Consider the following 19,381-nt stretch of genomic DNA (forward strand, 5'->3'; position numbering starts at 1 on the left):
CAGCACACTCCCAGAGCGCAGCGTCAACCTTTCACTGTGGGCTCTGGTTACCCCCTTGACCTCTGGATCAGGAAACACACTCTAGATTTGATACATGCTTTTATTTATGTAGGCATGGGTTCAGCTTTGCTCCTATTCGTAAAACTCTTTTCCCATTTCTCCTGGTAGCTGTACTGTTCACATCATGGAAAAGCTACAGCTAAAGCAAAAGGAGTGAGGTGGAGGCATGCACACCACACTGGCCTTTAGTTCCTGCCTTAAGTTTAAATTAGGCTGTGATCAAAAACTGGAATTTATATTTACTTGTATTCGGATTTGGCAGGTTGAGCTGAGGCCCGGAGTGCCGTGGTCAGCGGCGGTCACGGTAAACCCGTACTCGGCTCGGTCAGCCCATCGCAGAGGTGAAGCGGTCCTCAGCTCGCCACTGGTGGGGTTCAAGGAGAACCGCTCGGCTCTGGGACCTGGAGACGTTGAAACGGATGAAACAGATGCATGAATGCCGTCACTGCTCGGTTACAGACGTGCTACGGTGACTGGATCGATGTCAGACCATGCTGGGAATACCTGATAAAGAGTAGTGCAGGTTCCCATTCTCCCCCTCGTCGGGGTCTTTGGCTGACAGAGTCGCCACCACCGTCCCAGATGGAAGCCCCTCAGTCACCTGCAGCACAAAAATGTCATCGTTTAAAATTTCTCCCACACACGGTCTTGCATCTGTTGCACTTATTATATGTGCATAGAGTGTTTTTATAAATGATCCCTTTTTTAAGTGATTAGCTTAAAAGAAGAAAATGTCAAAAACACCATGAAACTTCAGACGTTATGCAAGAATACTCAACAGTTTATGTTCTACATACATATTCAGGAAGAAAATATCCTGCTGCTACAAATACTTACACTTTTCACATTATCTTACACAGAACTTTTCTATACATATACATGCATATCTTTTTTTTTGGGGGGGGGGGCTTGCTTCTAACAATACTGACAAATTTCACAATATTTTTTTACTTTTTTATTTTTATTTCATACTTTTTATTCTATTTGATGTTGCACATATTCATACTCACATTGTTTGTCTTTTGTCTTCTGTTATACAAGGTAAGACAAGTGAGTTTTTAGGCGCTGATTTAGAGATGCACCGATCCGACACCAAGATCGGATATCGGCTCTGATGTTGACTAATTAGCTGGATTGGATATCGGATAAATGACGCCGATCCAGCATTCTGATCCAGGCATTTCTTTTTTTTTTTTTATTAATATCATACACAACAATAAAGTTACAGCGATCTAATCACTTCAATTCTATGTTTGCAACGCCGATTGCGTCATCCCGCAGAACCCAACAACTAGTGATGAGCAAACACAGAGCAACATGGAGCAAGCACCGGACCGAGCCAAGTCTGCTATTTGGAAACATTTTAAACTTGATACGCTAACAAGTCCAACTTCAACATAGGATATCGGCAACGCAAAAAGTTACAAGAGGTGGTGATACAGTTGGTAAATTCAACGCCACAAACTTAAACAGGCATCTCCAAAATCACTATGCTAAAGAACATGCGGACCTTCTTTTTTAACAATGTCTATTTAAACCTGATGGCATCACTCACATTGCAGGGTATACGGTTCATTCATTTAACAGTAGTATCGGATCGGTATGGAGTTATTACCATATGCAGTTTTCCTCCTAGTGTAGCTACATCCCTCATTGACAGATCTAGCCACGTTGATTCTCACCTGAAGTACCAGCTCCTTTTCCGGCCTTGCATGAGTGAAGTCGGGGGCGTTGTCGTTTTCATCCATCACGGTGATGTGAACGGTGCCTGTGGTACTGCGAGGAGGGGTGCCCCCATCCTGCACGACCACGACAAGCTGATAGCTCGACTGCTGCTCTCTGTCTAGGGCGAGGCGGGTGCTGATCTCCCCTAAAAGCGAGACGGAAAATTACGCAGAGATGAAAATTAAGACAGAGCAGATCGTTAAGTCCTGAAGGGAAATCGTGTAGCTTTTAATACGCCATTACTTTAACTGTGCAGCAATATTAGTTTCATTTTAATTCCCATTAAAAATGCGAAATTAAATTAAACCTTAACGACGTCGCGCTGTTTTCAGTTACCTGTTTGCGAGTTGATCTGGAAGTGCCTGTCTGAGTGGAGCAGCCTGTATGTGAGTCGGGCATTTAGTCCTGCGTCTCTGTCAGTCGCAGACACTCTCCCAAAGCCGGTCCCTGCCAGTAGGTTCTCTCGCACAGCCAGGAACACCCTCTCCTGGCTCAGCCGCGGGGAATTGTCATTCTTGTCGGTTACAGTCACCCTGACAGTGGCGCTGCCGGTCCTGCCCGCTCCACCTGGGCCTGAGGTAGCGAGGACGGTCAACAGGTACATGTCTTTGACCTCTCTGTCCAGCGAGCTCCGAACAAACAGCCACCCAGTGTCTGGCATGATGCCAAATCCTGCCGCGTCCCCGTCGGGCCTCAGGCGGTAGGAGACAGAGGAGGACGAAGACTGAGAGCCTCCAGAATTTCCCGTAGCCTCTCTGTTGAGAGCTCGAACCTGCAGGAAGCGCGTGTTGAGAGGCGCGTTCTCCCGTAGCTCCACTCTGTAGGTGAGCGTGTCGAAGGTGGGGCCTTGAGCATCCTGCGCTTGGATGTGGACCACAAGAGTGAAGGTGGAGCTGAGCTGAGGCGCGCCGCCGTCCTTCGCCACCACCTGAAGATCGTAGCGCGGGACACTCTCGTACGAGAGGCTTCCGATCAATCGCACCTCCCCGCTGCCGCGGTCGATCCCGAACGTCCTCTGGCCGCTGCTCCCTGCGGCCCCGGCGGAGATTAGGTCGAAGCTGAGCTGGCCGTTGTGGCCGGAGTCTTTGTCTGTGGCCTGAATGCGGTAGATGACCGTTCCCATTTTGGTGATTTCAGGCAAAAGGAGGGACTCCGAGGAGGAGGGGAGGAAGGTGGGGGCGTTGTCGTTGACATCCGAAATAGTGATGTGAACGCGGCTGTTTGCGTAGGCTGGAGGAGAACCGGAGCGGGCCTGGATCTCCAGGTCGAGACTGGAGCAGGATTCATGGTCAAGCGGCAGAGCCGTGCGAATGGTCCCAGAGGTGCTTTCCACTGTGAAATAGCCGTTAGGGTCTCCAGAAGAGATGGAGTACAGGATGCCCTTAGAAACACCTGAAAAACAAGAAAAAAAGTAGATGAGGAGAAGCATTTTGTACCACTTGCAGATAGTGAGAGGAGAACTGGTCCAGATCGAAAAACGGAAAAGTACAAGTGTTAGAGGGCAATATCAGAATCAGACGTACTTTAATAATCCCAGAGGGAAATTACTCAAGAAATATCCATAAGAAATGGATATGGTTATAAGTATTGATTTATTACATCTCAGGCCATGTAATGCTTATCTTTTTGTGGTTAGTATCTCTCAAAATTGAGGAAACCTTCAAAAAGAAGCACATTCCTAGATAGGACTTCATGATTTTTAATAGTATCATAATAAATATGATTCTACCTTTGATATATACTCACTATTGGGCAATACCTAAATTCTCCATTTTATTTGTTTTCTTGTTAATCAACATATTAATTAATCCGCCTTTATAGCCCATTGATAAATACCCAGAAAAAAGTATCCTATTATTTTCTAATACAACAGAGACATGTAACATGTATTTCCTATTTTAAAACAAGACAGGCAATAAGTACACCACGCCGTGAATGTTTAATTAAGAGCACAAGTATTCCCACCTGCTTTTGTCGCAGCACGGACCACTCCCACCGCCGTCCCTCCGAGAACGTCTTCGGACACGGTGAAGAAATACTGCGCCTGTTCAAAAACAGGAGATGCCGCGGAGCCTCCCACCACGCTCACGTTCACTCTGGCGTTGACCGGCGCCATCAGGCCACTGCCGTCCTCGGCTGCTACCTCCAAGGAAATAACCGTGTTGGCTTTGCCGTGGAGGGAACGGGAGAGAGAAATCACTCCTGCAAGTGGAAAAAAAAAAAAAAAAGTTTCATCTTTTCATTACAACTCCCAACTGGAAATAAATAAATTAGATTTCTTCACAACAAAATTATAATTATCCCTGCTTACAGGTCTTAGTCACTTATTTACATTTGAATTTCAGTGTTTCAATCCAGTTGGGATCAAAAGGTAGACAGTTATCAATCTCTGAGGAAACAAGTGCTGCAGACCTACAAATACATATACATTTAACGCACTGTTTAATGAGTTTAAAGGGGACACATCATGCAAATTCCTCTTTTTTAGCCCTTGGATACATTTTACTGTGTATATGGGGTCTCTAGGAATGCAGAATAGTTTAATGCAGTCTCTCCAAATGCTGCACAGATATCTATATATTCTGTTTGGGTCTTATTAGACTTAGACTTAGAGACTTAGACAACTTTATTTGTCATTTTGTATGCACAGAGTGCGTACAGAACGAAATTTCGTTGCATACAGCTTGTAAATTGCAGCAAAATTATAATAAGGTGCAGCAGTGATTTAAAAGTGAACAATTGAAATGTAGACAATACAGGAGAAGTCACAGTGTACATTATTAATAAGCCGTTCATTTTTCTCTATTCTCCAAAATGTTTTTTGAACAATTATGTCACAGTATCTGCTGCGGAGCTACTAAACTATGTCATTGACTTCCAGCTAACAAATTACGGGCATCTGCCATTTTTAATTTTGGCATCAATTTTTGTAGTCCAAGCTGATGGATGCTGCAGCTACAGGATAAGTGAAAATGTTTGGTTATTGTGCTTATTAAACCACACCATTCATCATTACACCGTCCCACAGCATGCTACAGAAATGACTGGAAGAGGTGTAGTGGCGCGGTATAAAGCGCCTCATTTACATTTAAAGAGACCGGAACAAAACAGACACAACCTCAGAACAGGGATAGAACAGGGGCTCGTGGGACACGATCAAAGAGGAATTCAGACCGAAGCATTGCAGTTCCACTTTATATAAATCACAACTGAATGATTTAAATTTGAGAAGGAAGAATCTAAAAGCATGATATTTCCCCTTTAAATGTACAGACACTGATTCCTGACTGGTTATTCGAAAAAGGAAAATCACCTGTGTCTTTGTTGAGGGTGAAGAGAGGGGAGCCCCCTCCAGGTACCATTTTGTAGGTCACCCTGCCGTTTTCTCCAGCATCGGGGTCGTTGGCCGTCACCTTCACCACAGAGGTTCCAGGGGCACTGTGGGTACTTAGACTGACCATGTACAGAACTGGGTAGAAGGTGGGCCGGTTGTCGTTGATGTCCACCACAGTGACCTTCACGTGGGACTCAGAGCTTAGACCACCCTGCATAAACAAATCAAAACATTTCATTCAAGAGTTTCTCCATTTTGTTACGTCAGAAAAGGATGCAGGAGCTCATGGTCATTGGGCGCAACGCGGGGGAACACACTGGATGTGTCACCGGTCCATCACGGGCAAACGTGCATGTACAAACTCACGCATTGTTGAACTGTAGGAGAAAGCCGAAGTACTCGGAGAGAACCCACGCGCGCACAGGGAGAACGTGCAAGCAACATGTGGAATGATCCCAAGCAGGGATTCAAACCATGGACCTTCCTGCTGCAAGGCAACAGTGTTACCAACTACTGAATTAAACTTGGAAAAAAAAGTTTTAGTTACACCTGTACATCACCTGTCTAGATATACAGCACACAAACTGTCTCGTTTCGTTTGCTTTGCTAAAACTCAAGTTGGTATTGATTAGAAGCTCCGACAATAAATCTGAGTGGTCTTAAAGAAAGGCTTTTTGTTGACAGTCCCTTAAATATAGAGCAAATTAACTGCGGTGTGTGTTTGTCAGCAAATTATGGCGTTTGCATTTATTACACAGTTACTGCAGGGTTAGTTTATGAGGCTATTAAAAACAGGGATAGCTGAGACAAAGGGAACATATACTACGCGAATAGAGCTGGAGATGGTGGATTTGAGGGAAACCACTGGAGTGACTTAGCCCAGAATGGCTGCAGTTTAGATCCAGTTTAAAGTGTATCCAGTGAACCAAGGCATCTGTTTATTCCTATTTACCGGAAACTTATTAAACCAAAAAGGCCTAATTGAGATAAAACTTTTCTTCTTTTAGGGGCTTCCCGTCAGGGTTACCAGGTAGCATCCAGTACTGAAATGCTACAAAAATACACTGACTTAAAGTATCTGTTTTCTTTCTTCCACATCCCCATCCCTTCCTAGCATTTCCTGTTTTCCACTGATTGCTTTGCCATCCTGTTGCTCCCTTTGATTCTTGAAGACAGTGCAAGAAACAGCATGCTGGGTTCTGACACGAGCGCCACTTTGATCAGATTTATTTCAGAGCGGCGGGTTGCACATCTTTGATTTGTTTACAACATGAAACATCGATCCAAAGTATTTTTTTTTCCATGCCGCGAGATTGTCTCGTGTCACAAGGAATCAGAAATAAGGTATATGTCCTCTTGCAACACATCGAGCTCATTGCCTTTTTAAAAAAATTCAACTTTAGGTCTAAATATTGGTTTAATTTTAATAAAAAGGCTATATTTTACATCTTGTTATAATGGCTTAACAGAGAAGGGACGATGATTTTTGTAGATCTGTCACCACATCTTATCCTCGTCTCCTCTGATTACCTCTTCTGGCTTGCTTCGCCCATTCTCCAACCTGCCCTCTGTATTAAGGCTCTCAATTTCTTTCCATTCACTAACCGTTTCGTCCATGACTTCTGTGGATGCTGTTCTGCCACCAGCTTCTCTATCTCTCTGCCTACCCACTGTCCATGTTCCTTGTTTAGCAATCCAAGGTTCATGCAGTGAGTTTTCTGGTAAAATTTCATAAAAGTTCTCCACTACTCCACTCCTGGCTTAGTCGGCATTTGGGTTCAGTGACAAACTGACAATGACACATTACAAATAATTTAACGAAACCTAATCACTCAATCAAGGGAGTGAGATATAGGTTAGTCTGGCAAATATTTACTCGTATATTGTTTAAAATCTAACATGAGAATAATTGTAATATACTAGAGATGTAATAGTGACATTGGCACTTACTCCATCTGTTGCGGTCACAGTTAGCTCAAACTTGTCCAATCCCTCATCCCTGTCGAGGGCTGTGTTGGTACATAGCTGGCCCGTCTCCTTGTTAATGGTAAAGGGAAGCGTGCCTCCAGAGACTGAGCCCAGGGTGTAGGCGATGGTCCCAAAAGACCCTCGGTCTCCGTCTGTGGCTGACACCTGAAGAAAAAGACACAAGATTTAAGAAAAACACACACATTATTCAAGCTGTATCATCATTTAAACAGTCACCACAACATCACTCCCATCAAACACCCACAATCTGGGTAGAGAAAATTCTTTGTGTCACAGTTTTTACGTATGAGCGGAAAACCTTTGGTTATCACAATAAAATACCACAATTTAGTCACCTCATAGGCCTGTGCATGTGCTCCTGGTCAGATATCACACATCAACAGCACTACTTGTTATGATTCCCAGAACACTATAAAAACAGCATCTGTGCGAGCGATCCACTTTATGCAACTCCTTTTATAGATCCCAGATTTATCGGAGATAAAACTAAAACTAAAATGAACATAAATCTCATCTTTGGTGTGTTTTGAAAACTTCTATGTGACCATAGAAAAGGAGGGAGGTCACTAGAAAACCTTTAATGTGGTGGGATTAGAGAAAAAGAAGAAGAAGCAGCAAAATAAGTTATGTGAGAAGGTCTTGAAAGGTTGGTCAATTGATCCAGAGTTAAAAAGCTTTAATTATTGATGGTCAAGTGACAAAAACCACAATAAGGAAGTTGTTGGACGGCTTTCTATCATTCGTTTAGCCTCTGGTTACTAAGGAGAGCTCCTGCTTTGAAAGCAAGGTATATCAACTTTTTTTTAACATGGTTTAACCTTCTTAACCATCCAGCTTTTAGAAGTTTGAAAGTCAAACTTTCTTTAGAGGCCATGCTGCTGGGTTTGGCCCACTGAAATAATAATAAAAAAAAAACAGTTTTCCCTGAAAAAGACATTATCTTGACAGGATATGTTCATTGAGAGCTTGAAATTATCAGTATTCATTAATCTTGTGTTAGACAGGAAGACCTCGTAGTTAGCACTGTTGCCTCACAGGAAAAAGACCAAGGGTTCAAATCCTGTCTGTGTTGGCGGCTTGCATGTTAATCCACATCCCTGCAGGAATTTTCTCCGGGTACTCCAAAATGCCTGGTAATTGCTTGTCTTCTGCATCTCCTAGTTGACTGTTTGGCAGACTGGTTCACATGTCCAAGGTGTGCCACGCCTCTTGCTTGGTATTGACAAGCGTTTATTTCTTGTATTTTTGATGATTATGGCTTACAGGTAAGGAAAACCTAAAATCCAGTGTTTCAGGAAGATTAAGCTATCGTATTAAAACCAAATCCAAAAAGGACTTTTAAACACAAATGTCAGGCTTCTGAATAATATAAACATTTCTATGCACTTAATATGCGGTTGGGCCCTCTCTTGCATGTATGACTTGCTGGCCAATCAAAAACAGGAACACCAGGGTCACTGAACCAGCATTTGGTGCCTTTAGCAGTGTGGGAGATGCCAAGTCCTGCTGGGGAATAAAATCAGCATCTCTGTGCAGCTTGTCTGCAGAGGGAAGCATGAAGTGCTCTAGCATTTCCTTGACACAAGGAATGCAACTTTTGTAGCCTGTGTGGTGACTCTCGATGCACAGACTCCATCCTCAGTCCACTCCTTGGGAATCTCTGCCAGATTTTGAATGGATTTCGCTTAACAGTCCTCTCAAGGCTGCAGTTCTCCCTGTTTCCAGTGCACCTTTTGCTACCTTTTCTTTCCCCTCAATTTTCAGTTAATATGCTTGGATACAGAACTCTGAACAACTAGCTTCTCCAGCAATGACCCTTTGTGGCTTACCCTGAACGACTGTCTTCTGGACATCTGTCCAAGTCAGCAGTCTTCCCCTATGATTGTGTCACCTACTGACCAAGAGTGAGAGACAGTTTTAAGGCTCAGGAAACCTTTGCATGTGTTTTGAGTTAATTAGCTGATCAGGGTGTGGCACCATGAGTTTCCATCAATGAACTTTTTCACGGTATTCTAACTTTCCGAGAAACTGTATTTTGGGTTTTCATTATATGAACTCCAAAATCATCAAAATTGCAAGAAACAAAGGCTTGCCATATATCACTCTATGTGTAATATTCTAATGTTTTGAGATGTACCTGAACTACAAATGGGGACACCAGCCTTGAATGGATGTTGTCAATGCAAGTTCTCCACACCATGTTTACTTATCCCACAGAGTTTATGGACGCAGCTAAAGTCTGACTTTCCAACAGTTCCTCTTAAGCCCCAGAGATTACGCTGCAGAAGACAGCTGCAGGATATTAAGAAAGTGTGTTATGGTGAAATTATTGTTAAATCTTGACCATATGAGCTCAGTCCACATTTTTCTCACTCCTCACTTTTAAATACAATGCTTCCAACTCTATTCCATCTTAAGTTTGTTGGATGCTGTAACCTTTAAGATGTAGACATCTACTTTGGGCTGAATGTACGATTTCCATCCAAAGGGTGAACGTCTAAGACATTTACTTTCACAGCGAACATACTGCATCTCAAACAATCATTTAATATTGGGCAGAATGGCAAATTATGGTCTAGATATGTCAAGACCTGGAACTAGAGACTAAAAAACATTCAGCATGTTTTCCGTTGGCTAAAATAAGAAAATAAGATAGAAAATCAAGTAGCCTTGAAAAGATGTCCAAAGATGTCAAAAAATGGTGCCTCTGTGTTTGGAGGGAAACTAATGAACACTTCGCCCACATAGTTATTCAGAAATAAGTGGACCTCTTCCTATTTTTACCTCTGAGTGACTTCCTTGTCTACATACCCAAAAGGGTTAGCAACTGAAACTGCTGAAAATTTTCTTTATAGCACTAAATCTTTGTATCTAATGTCCACGTGTGATAGAGCATTTTGTACATCTTTCGATGTAACCTGCTTTTTGAATAATTTGCCATTCCATTTGTTGTATATTTCTTTCAATAATGAGATTCCTTAGACCAGATTAGATCCATTTATAATCATTTACCTTCATTGTACTTGGCAAACGTTTACATGCAAGTTCCGACAAATCTAGGAAAAACACTCTGAGATCTCAAAACAACAAGGATTTCCTTGGAACACACAAAAGGGGAAATGTCGTGTTTGGACCGGGGTCTGGTCTTTTAAAACGCGTCCATAATGGTGTTTTGTGGTGTTTATGGTCCTCGTTAAAAGAATCCTCCTTGCTCAGATGTTTGAACCTTGAAGCAAAGCCAAGATCCGCAAGGCCCCGATAACATCAATCCCTCACTGTCCCAGCTGTCAGCAGCTGGACATCATGTCTGTTAAACCTGCAGTTTCAATTTAATTTTAAATTTTATTTTGTCTTGGGAAGTCTCTTTCCCATATGTCTCTCTGATCAACATTTTAATTTAAATTAAAGCCAAGATAATTAAGAATTCAAAATGAGCTAATTTGTTATTATACGTTTAAAATAATCACTTTTCATCCAGTGTTTTGACTTTAGATCAAGTCTGACTGAACTAAAGCCTCACTGTCAAACCCCAAATTCTCTCCTCTTTCAGACTTACACATACACACGCTGACCACTTTCTCAGCTACACTTGTTAAACTGTTTAATAACACATTAACACACCTTTGGGTTGTGGTGAAAGACGATATTCACAAAACGGACCAAACTCTTTGAGGAATTACCCTCACACGTTGTTGACTCTATGCCCACAGAAAACTGCAGCAGCTCTGAAGGCAATCATGGGTCCGACGTGATACCAGAAACACGTACCTAGTGATGAAACCGGTGAGTGTTGATCTGACAAATATGTGCCATTGTTTCAAACACTACAAATGGACGTGAGTGACATTTTTTTTGCAGTTTGTTTTATCAAAGCACCGAGTCCTGGATTTGAACCTGCCCTGGCCCTGAACTCGACAGAGAAAACAAGCACATATCAGACATCCGGTGGGATACTTCCTTCTGCTCCTCCGACACATGTCTTCACCATTATGCACACCTATTGGCTGCAGGCGGACAAAACCACACCACCATCTTGACTCAGACCGGTGTTCATATCTAAATTAAAACAGGGCTATTTCAACATTTACTTTGCGAGTTTTAGTTGTTCTAGCCAGAGCTAGGCAATGGTTTTTTTTCTGAGTAGTCTTGCTCTAGTTTTCTTTATCAATCTGGACTGGATATGTTGTGGGTAAAGAACATTACAAGTACTATCTGTACAGAGCAGGATCAGTATTAAGGCTATCTTTCCGTGATCTTGGCTTTTGTCTTAATGTCCGTTGTATCCTCCTGGCTGTCTGTGATGGATTAGCCACCTGTGGTGATGGAATACCGCAAGACTTTAGATTCCCCCACACCCACTCACATATGATCAGGATCCTTTTCACTTAATCTAATTAAAAGGATTTTAACACCCACAATGGTTCACCTGGTCATGGGGTGACTTCATCGTCACCTCTACCTTTAATGGAAATTGCTTATAAAAGAAGAGGTAAAAAAATATATATATATCTAAGCTTTAACGCAGCGAGCACATTTGGAAGTATTTTGGAAGACTGGGACGTCCGTGGGAAAAGACTTGCAACATTGCTGGGAACAGGAGTAAAAGCAGGACACTAATTCTCCACGCATTAAACTTTAATGTTACATATTCTTCATGCTGAGAAAAAAAAAAAAACTCCAAAAGAAACACAAAAGTTGGACAAGAAATTTAGGCTCCCAACCATGAAAGTTAAGAAAAAAAAAAAAAAAGATGTAATGATGTTAGCGCAGTTTCTTAGTATACTGCACACAGGGCAGCGGTTAGGCTGATTGAGGAGCTTTGGCACTCTACGCAGAACTTTTAAGGGTAGAAATCCATGACCGTATTGACAAAGTACAACATTTAGAAATGAGTACCAGATGAAAACCACATTACTGAAGGAACGGGAGCATGCATAAATAATTTCTGTTATCAGCGCTGCACCACGACTCGGCTTACGCTGCACGGGCCAACTCGGATCATTTAATCTGACACCAGAAACTGCTTACTCGTAGCTTTTTCTCTGTAAATTCTGCTCACATGTTTGTTTCTAAAAGTGTTTTTTTTTTTTTTAAGCAAAAGAAGGTAATCTCGAAAAACACAACAGGTCCTCATAAATCTGCCGTGTTATAGACTTGGAGGAGCCTGCTCCCTGATCAGAGGAGAAGCCACCCAGACTTGTCAGTGCAAAATTACTCCTCACCGAACTCTTCATCATCCTAGAGAGGTAAACACGAAACGTACACAGCAATGCGAGCTCAGAATAAAACCCAAACCTTACAACTGCTAAATCTCTTTGGGGCGTTTTTTTGGCATAGTGTACATTTATCTCATGCTTGTCTCCATCACTTTTGGAAACAACCATGTGAATCAGTCACGCTTAAGCAGGTTTTTGGATCAGACTTGATTTTTAAAATGTATTTGTGGTCTACGTTTTAAGTCTCTGAAGACCTTTTTTTTCCTTTGCTGCTTTAATAATCAGAACAGTGTCCTGACGAAAATATGGAGTTGGGAAAACAAATATGTTACACGGTTGTCTGTATAGTTGGTAATGATCATTTCAAAGGGCTAAAAGTTGTGGTTTTGATTGACGATGCTCCTGTTTTGCTGGACTTAATATATACAGTATAATGGAGTTGTTGTAGTAGCAAAGCCTCACATTAAGGAAGTGCTGTGCAGTAATATACACAATTTGCAGTTAATGGGCTAAATCCTCCAAAACCACCAAGCATGGTTCTGTTCTCTAATGCAACACCTGATGAAAGGAAATGAAAGTTTATTTAAGAAAAAAAAACTATAAAAACGATTGACATGATATTTCTTTGCTTTGTCTGTAGTATTTACAGTAAATTGGAGGAAATGTTTCCAAAGATTTGGACTTGTAGCTTATTGACTTTGGACGATCATGCCCTAAAGGTCCCGTATACTTGATGTTGCTGCAAGCATATTGCTGTTGTGGGACCTGTGTGGTCATTAGTTATCTCCAGCTCAAGAGTTTGACTCTGGTGTTGTGCCTGCTCATTAGGTGGTTGTCAAATAACTAGAAATCTGAGCCCAGAAAACCGTCTGGACACTGAAATCATCAGACATTTAGTGCAGCCAGTCAGAAACTCAAAATTCATATTCTTATCAGTTTTTTTTTATAAAAGCAAGCTTGATATCTAAGCCCTGCTGGGTTGCCCTGTCTTCCATTAGAAAATTGTCAAAACATATTTAATGCATAATTTGTCCAAGCTTACAAGAGACAGTAAATCATTCTGCCATTATCTTCTAGCTGTTTTTTTTTATTATTATTATTTAAATGGAGTGTTTCTTTTCTTCTTCATCTTCATTCTTACAGCCATGGAGCCATATTCTTTTGCTGCTCTTTGTTCAACTTCTCTATTCTCATCTTCGGCAGTGGTGGGTGTCGGTGCAGATAAGTCTTGCTGTTCTCTGCAGTTTATCTCTGTGAAACACTTGTTCCTGTCAAAGCAAATGCACTGCATCCCAGATACAGCTGCAGCTCTCCCTAGGACTCAAAGCTCTTAAAACTTTGCGTGAAAACAAAAGTGGAGCCATTTTTTTTTTCAGAGGCTTTTTTTTCTTCTTTTTTTTTTTTTACTAAAACCTGGATAGCACATAGAGTCATTATATTGAAATGGACCTCTGTTTGCAGAATGCTGCCAGAATCTCAACTGGAATTTGAATAATAATGATGATAATAGATCACAAGATATGGGTAAAATGTAGCAGCAAATTAGCATTGACAACTATTGCCAGATAACTTAAAACAGATTTTTGAAGAGCTCTATAATGCAATTTAGTAAAAAAAGAAAAACAAATCCCAGGGAAATTAAATGATAGATAAATTGAAATCAATTGGTAACTAAATACGGAAAAGAGCTGTCTGTGATTGGATGTTTCATACAATCCAAGTAACAGTTCATAACCACCTTGAAGATGCTTTGTAGCTGTTTTGACAACTAGTGACTTAAACTAATTTCCTTAACCTGCCCATAGTAGAGGGATGTGAGTATGTGACTACAATTAGTATTGTGCAGTGATAGAAGGTCGTTTAGAATTTAAATTTTTTCTTCTCACGTATAAGGCCCTTAATAATCAAGCTCCATCATATATCAGAGCTCTGATTACCCCGTATGTTCCTAACAGAGCACTTCGCTCTCAGACTGCAGGTCTGCTGGTGGTTCCTAGAGTCTCTAAAAGTAGAATGGGAGGCAGATCCTTTAGCTATCAGGCTCCTCTCCTGTGGAACCAACTCCCAGTTTTGGTACGTGAGGCAGACACCCCGTCTACTTTTAAGACTAGGCTTGAAACTTTCCTTTTTGATAAAGCTGATAGTTAGAGTGGCTCATGTTACCCTGAGCTATCTCTATAGTTATGCTGCTATAGGCTTAGGCTACTGGAGGACATCAGGGTCTATTTTTCTCACTCTACTGAGTTCTACTGTTCTCCACTTTTGCGTTGCTTGTCATCATTTCTGCTTATAAGTTTTTGCTCTCTCTCTTTTTTTCTTAATAGCAGGTACGCCTGGTCTGGCGTTCTGTTAGCTGTGACATCATCCAGAGGAGACGGCTCACCGGCTATTACCATTTAATGTAGAACAGATTACTGGATCAATGTGTGCTTCTGTGCTTGTTTGTTTCTCTTGTTGTGTCTCTGCTCTGTCTTCTGTAACCCCAGTCGGTTGAGGCAGATGACCGTTCACACTGAGCCCGGTACTGCCGGAGGTTTTCCTTCCCGTTAATGGGTGGTTTTTCTTTCCACTGTTGCCTCATGCTTGCTCAGTATGAGGGATTGCTGCAAAGCCATGGACAATGCAGACGACGCTCCCTGTAGCTCTACGCTTCTTTAGGAGGAGCGAGTGCTGCTTGTCAAGACTTGACTGGGTGTCCTTTTTTTGATCAATCTGTATAATCTGACCCAATCTGTATAATCTCAATTTGACTTTGGAAAGGGCCTTGAGATGACATGTTTAATGACTTGAATTGAAGTTTATAGTTATTTTAGCTAAGATGGGGATCAGAGTCAGAATTAAACTAAACAGAATGTAAAACAAATAATGATATACATATGTAATAAAACTGCACAGGATTTTGGCATTTTCATGATTAATAATCAGTATAATTCATCAAAAATACATAACAGGTAAGATAAACGAATATGCGTAAGTCAAAATGGATTTTGAAATGGAAGTAGGAAAAACAACAATCCATGGGTATGAAATACAGGTATGGGTTTACAAAAAAGACCTGAAAGAATCTATATAGGAGGCTAAAACAGCACAAATGTATTAATCAACTTACAGCCAGAGTTTATAGTACCGTGCAATGTGATTTTCCTTTGATAAATATGAAAGTCTAATGAATACTACAAAAATTACCAGAAACATCCATTTTTAAAAGGTTACGGCTGCATAACTGCACATTTATTCTGTAACTTACAAACGGAATCCATGCTATACAACAAGACACTGCCAAAAATGATTCGCAACGTAAGGAATCACAAGCGTGAGCGGGATGAAATGCAAAACAAGTCATTTTGGATTAGATTAAGTTAAAGCACTAACTTACTACTTTTTTTCCCCCCACTAATGCTCACCTCTCACATTCCTTTGCTCTCCGTTGAGCAGCATTCCTAATAGCATTCCTGCATTTCCAAATTAATTTCTGTTTCTCTCTTGCCAATGACTTTAGGCACTCCGGGTACAATTAAGATATATGGCGGGGAAGCAGAGAAGGGAGGCGAAGGTGGGAGTTGGAAGGAGCAACAGGGTGAATAGTTTGGCAGAGGAACAAAAGGCCATGGCTAATGATAACACAAGACCTTGAGACGGGAACGAGGAGGACCGAGGCCTCATCTCCCAACTTGTTCAATCTCCATTCCTCCCCTGAACTCCCCCTTTTCCTTCTAAAGTCTCTCAGCCATTTTTTTTTTTTTTTTTTTTTTTGCTGTCCTCTCTCGCACTCGCTCTTTCAGCACCCTATTACGGCAAGTGCTTGTTGTCTTTCATGTGGAGTTCACGGCTGGAAATGATTAGGCCCATCAAGCCGCGCAAAGAAAGAGAGAAAGGGAGGGAGGTGAAAGAGACTGCGCGAGGGGGAGATTGATTTCTATATTTGGAAGAAAGAATGGTTAAAATCATCAATGAACACAATAAGGGATGATGCTCGCCAAAAACCCGACAAAGCACGTACTTAAAAGCACGCAAAGACAGACATGTTTGTAGATGAGAGGTAAAAAAAAAGATCCCTTTTGCTGCAGAGCAACACAAGGGCATGTGTTGTGATCAAAAATGTACCTTTAAGCAGCATCTTATGCTGAAAAAAAAGAGAAAAAAGAAGTGTAGGAATGCATTTATTTCATAAGGTGAAACAATACAGGATATTGGGTTTTACATCAAACTATAATTTTTAAAATGAGGGTCTACAAATTAGATAAAAGTTTCACAAACCATAGGCTGTGTTTTGATATAGTATAGTTAGTCTAGAACTTCTGTCAAGGTTTGACCCGACCGTACGCTGTGGTTTTACATGCTCGTTCTGATTCCAAGATAACGCTGAAAATGGTCGGGTTTGTGCTTTCATGAACAAAATAAAAGCGTCGCAGATCTTAAACTGTTTATTCTAAAATTATAGCTTCGGATTTGGCCCGTCTCAGCATTGGTAATTAGAACTGATCAAAGTTTCCCTTTAATTTAGTTCCAAAAAAGAAACTACAAACCGCAACGCAAATGTTAGCACCATTAGCCACCTGCAGCCAGCAATGACGGCTGGAGATTTTTTTTTTCTTTTTTTACAAATTGTACTGCCTGTCTACACAAATACATAGAAGAATTGATACAGAATGACAACTCTGAAACTACCTCCTTTCTTAATTCAAAATAATGGCCTCAGACTGCTGTAGCTACAGGGTGTCAAACATAAATAACTCTTTTTCACATATAGAGCAAAGGCTGCACAAAACATCACTCGTTTGTCACCGGCACAGACATATTTTGGGATTTTTGTTTCTTAATGCAGCAGAAGATTTTTTTTAGCAGGGGATTCATATTTTGTGTAGTCATTTGTGTACATTACCGTGTACAGTTATAGCTGGATGCAACAAGTTCAATACACTCTTGCTATTGAGATGTAAGTAATGAATTTCATTTTTTTTCTTCCAGCAACTAGTCAGTGACCCCAGTGATTGAACCAAAATCAGAAAGGCCAACTTAAGCATTGGTTTTATTTATCGTGAGTCATATTGTTTTTGCAACACACACCAACATTACTGCATATTCCACATTTTTTAATATTGTGCAGCCCTAAATAGAACTCATAATATTAGACTTATTTCATACTGGTGTACCTTGCCAGCATCCAATGGTTCAAGGCGCTTGGAAACACAAACATTTCAGACTCCACCTTCTAGCTTGCCCTGTTTGGCAGGCACTACATGTGTCAACCTTACAAAAATAGCGACGTACCCCACAGGTTGAGAGAAAACCCACATATCACACATATACAAGCTTAATGGAATCGGTTTTCTCTGGACTCAGGTGGTCACAATAAAATCGATGACCATGAATGGCATTTTACACACCGACTGCATAGCCCTTTGTAAAACAGCCATCGTTTTAATACACCCTAACCCAACATAAATTGTTTAAAAACCTCAACTGTAAGAACCACTCTGCCTAAAAACGTCTGTCTTCGCTTTGATTGGCAGCTTTGTGCTCAAATACCCACCAATCATAAAGTTGTGTCTTTCTTTTTTTTTTTTTTTACTTGTCGTCTCTATGTTTAACGGTTCAGACACACAAACAGCTTTAAATGATCACTGGTGGAGCCTAAAACACCACAAAAATGCAGGCAGAACAACCCTCCGGGTTAAAGCCTGTTACCAGTAACACCAGAGCTCACCAAAAATCTGTCTTCTTCAGACGGAGGAACTCGTCCAAAACACTAAATGTGAAACTGAAGGATGGTTGAAAACAGCCTCTTAAAGGGACGAACGGAAAAACGTAAAGCAGTGGGATGACCTCGTCTTTCAAACCGCTGCAGAGTTTTAAGAGCTATAGGATATATAGATGGTAGCAGGCGCCCTCCCACTTATTTATAAGCAGCATGTATCGCATGCGCTGGCTCCTGATCAGAGAACGGGTCAGCCTGTTTTTTTTTCCTGAAGGTACCGTGAAATATTAATAGGCATCTAAAGCCCGCCTCTCTGTCTGTGGTTGAGGGCTCAGTAAGAAAAAGTCTGGCCGGTGCGACAGCTGCCTGTAACAGATCTGGGCACGTGTGAAAATACCAGGCATTTTGATTGTTGCAATCTACTAACACAGATGCTAATAGGGAATTTCAGATTAGGTGCTAACACTGAGGGGGGAAATGTCCACATTTACCACCTAGCGAGGCCGTGCTATGGTCGTTAAAGGGTCCTGTGCGTGCTCACAGCAGATGTAATATGGCCCACAATTATCGAGACTCTTTAAGGACCCAATTCGGGTAAAGAACATTGCGCTTTTGCAAATGATCCTCGATTAACAGTCAGATTGATTCAATTGAGAGCCTGACGAGGCTCATTAGAGTTACTCATGTTGATCAACAGTGTTTTAAAACCACCAGACTAAATCACAAAATACATCAAAAGCTAAAACAAGAGCGGAAAATGAATTGCATGAAAGCAATGTTTTCTCTGGAGCCTTCATATTTGATTTATCCAGAGAAGTCTCCCCTGTACTATAAAGTAAGCAGTGATTATCAATCATTGTCTTCCAGTTTAAAAAAAAAAAAATCCTTGAGAATGAGATGAAAACAGTAATTAGGAAGAAAGAGAGCACAAAGAAGCGCTGGAGTTGGACCTCAGACTGAGGTCTGCTGTCTGAGACGGACTTGGATGGTGGGTTTTTGGATGAACGGGGGCATGAATGATGAAAAAACTGTTGCCTCGGGGAAACCGCCCTGTGTCATTTTAATTCCTCCAACTCATCAGCAAAAAACGGAAGATTACAGAAGTGTTAAAGTGGATGCATATGTGTTTCTGGACACATGTGCATGGAGATAGACATACTCGGGGCATTTCAGTGGTTTGTGCAATAAAAGGATGACAAACAGATACAAAGACAGAGGCATCTGCTTTGTTGCTTCCATAATTCAAACACCGCAGCATTTCAATTCAGTTTTTTTTTTACGAGTTTGTGGAGCTCTCAGACCATAAGAATAAATGCTTGGAATATGAGAGCTTTGAATACTTGGAATATGTCATCGGTT

At 41.3% G+C, this 19,381-nt stretch overlaps 1 protein-coding gene across 1 annotated transcript in view; it reads right to left on the reverse strand.

The window, feature by feature from the left end:
* The window catches only part of dchs1b (dachsous cadherin-related 1b), a 113,446-nt gene that overhangs the window by 20,430 nt on the left and 73,635 nt on the right, over nt 1-19,381 (reverse strand). The window contains exons 5-11 of the mRNA XM_036143050.1: nt 7,070-7,252; nt 5,099-5,330; nt 3,751-3,987; nt 2,122-3,177; nt 1,743-1,930; nt 565-661; nt 304-461 (exon numbers count right to left, since the gene is read on the reverse strand). Of these exons, the coding sequence (XP_035998943.1) occupies nt 304-461; nt 565-661; nt 1,743-1,930; nt 2,122-3,177; nt 3,751-3,987; nt 5,099-5,330; nt 7,070-7,252 (2,151 nt within the window). The remainder of the gene's footprint in view (nt 1-303; nt 462-564; nt 662-1,742; nt 1,931-2,121; nt 3,178-3,750; nt 3,988-5,098; nt 5,331-7,069; nt 7,253-19,381) is intronic.

The sequence above is a fragment of the Fundulus heteroclitus genome, chromosome 11 (assembly GCF_011125445.2).
Source record: "Fundulus heteroclitus isolate FHET01 chromosome 11, MU-UCD_Fhet_4.1, whole genome shotgun sequence".
NCBI classification, from domain to species: domain Eukaryota; kingdom Metazoa; phylum Chordata; class Actinopteri; order Cyprinodontiformes; family Fundulidae; genus Fundulus; species Fundulus heteroclitus.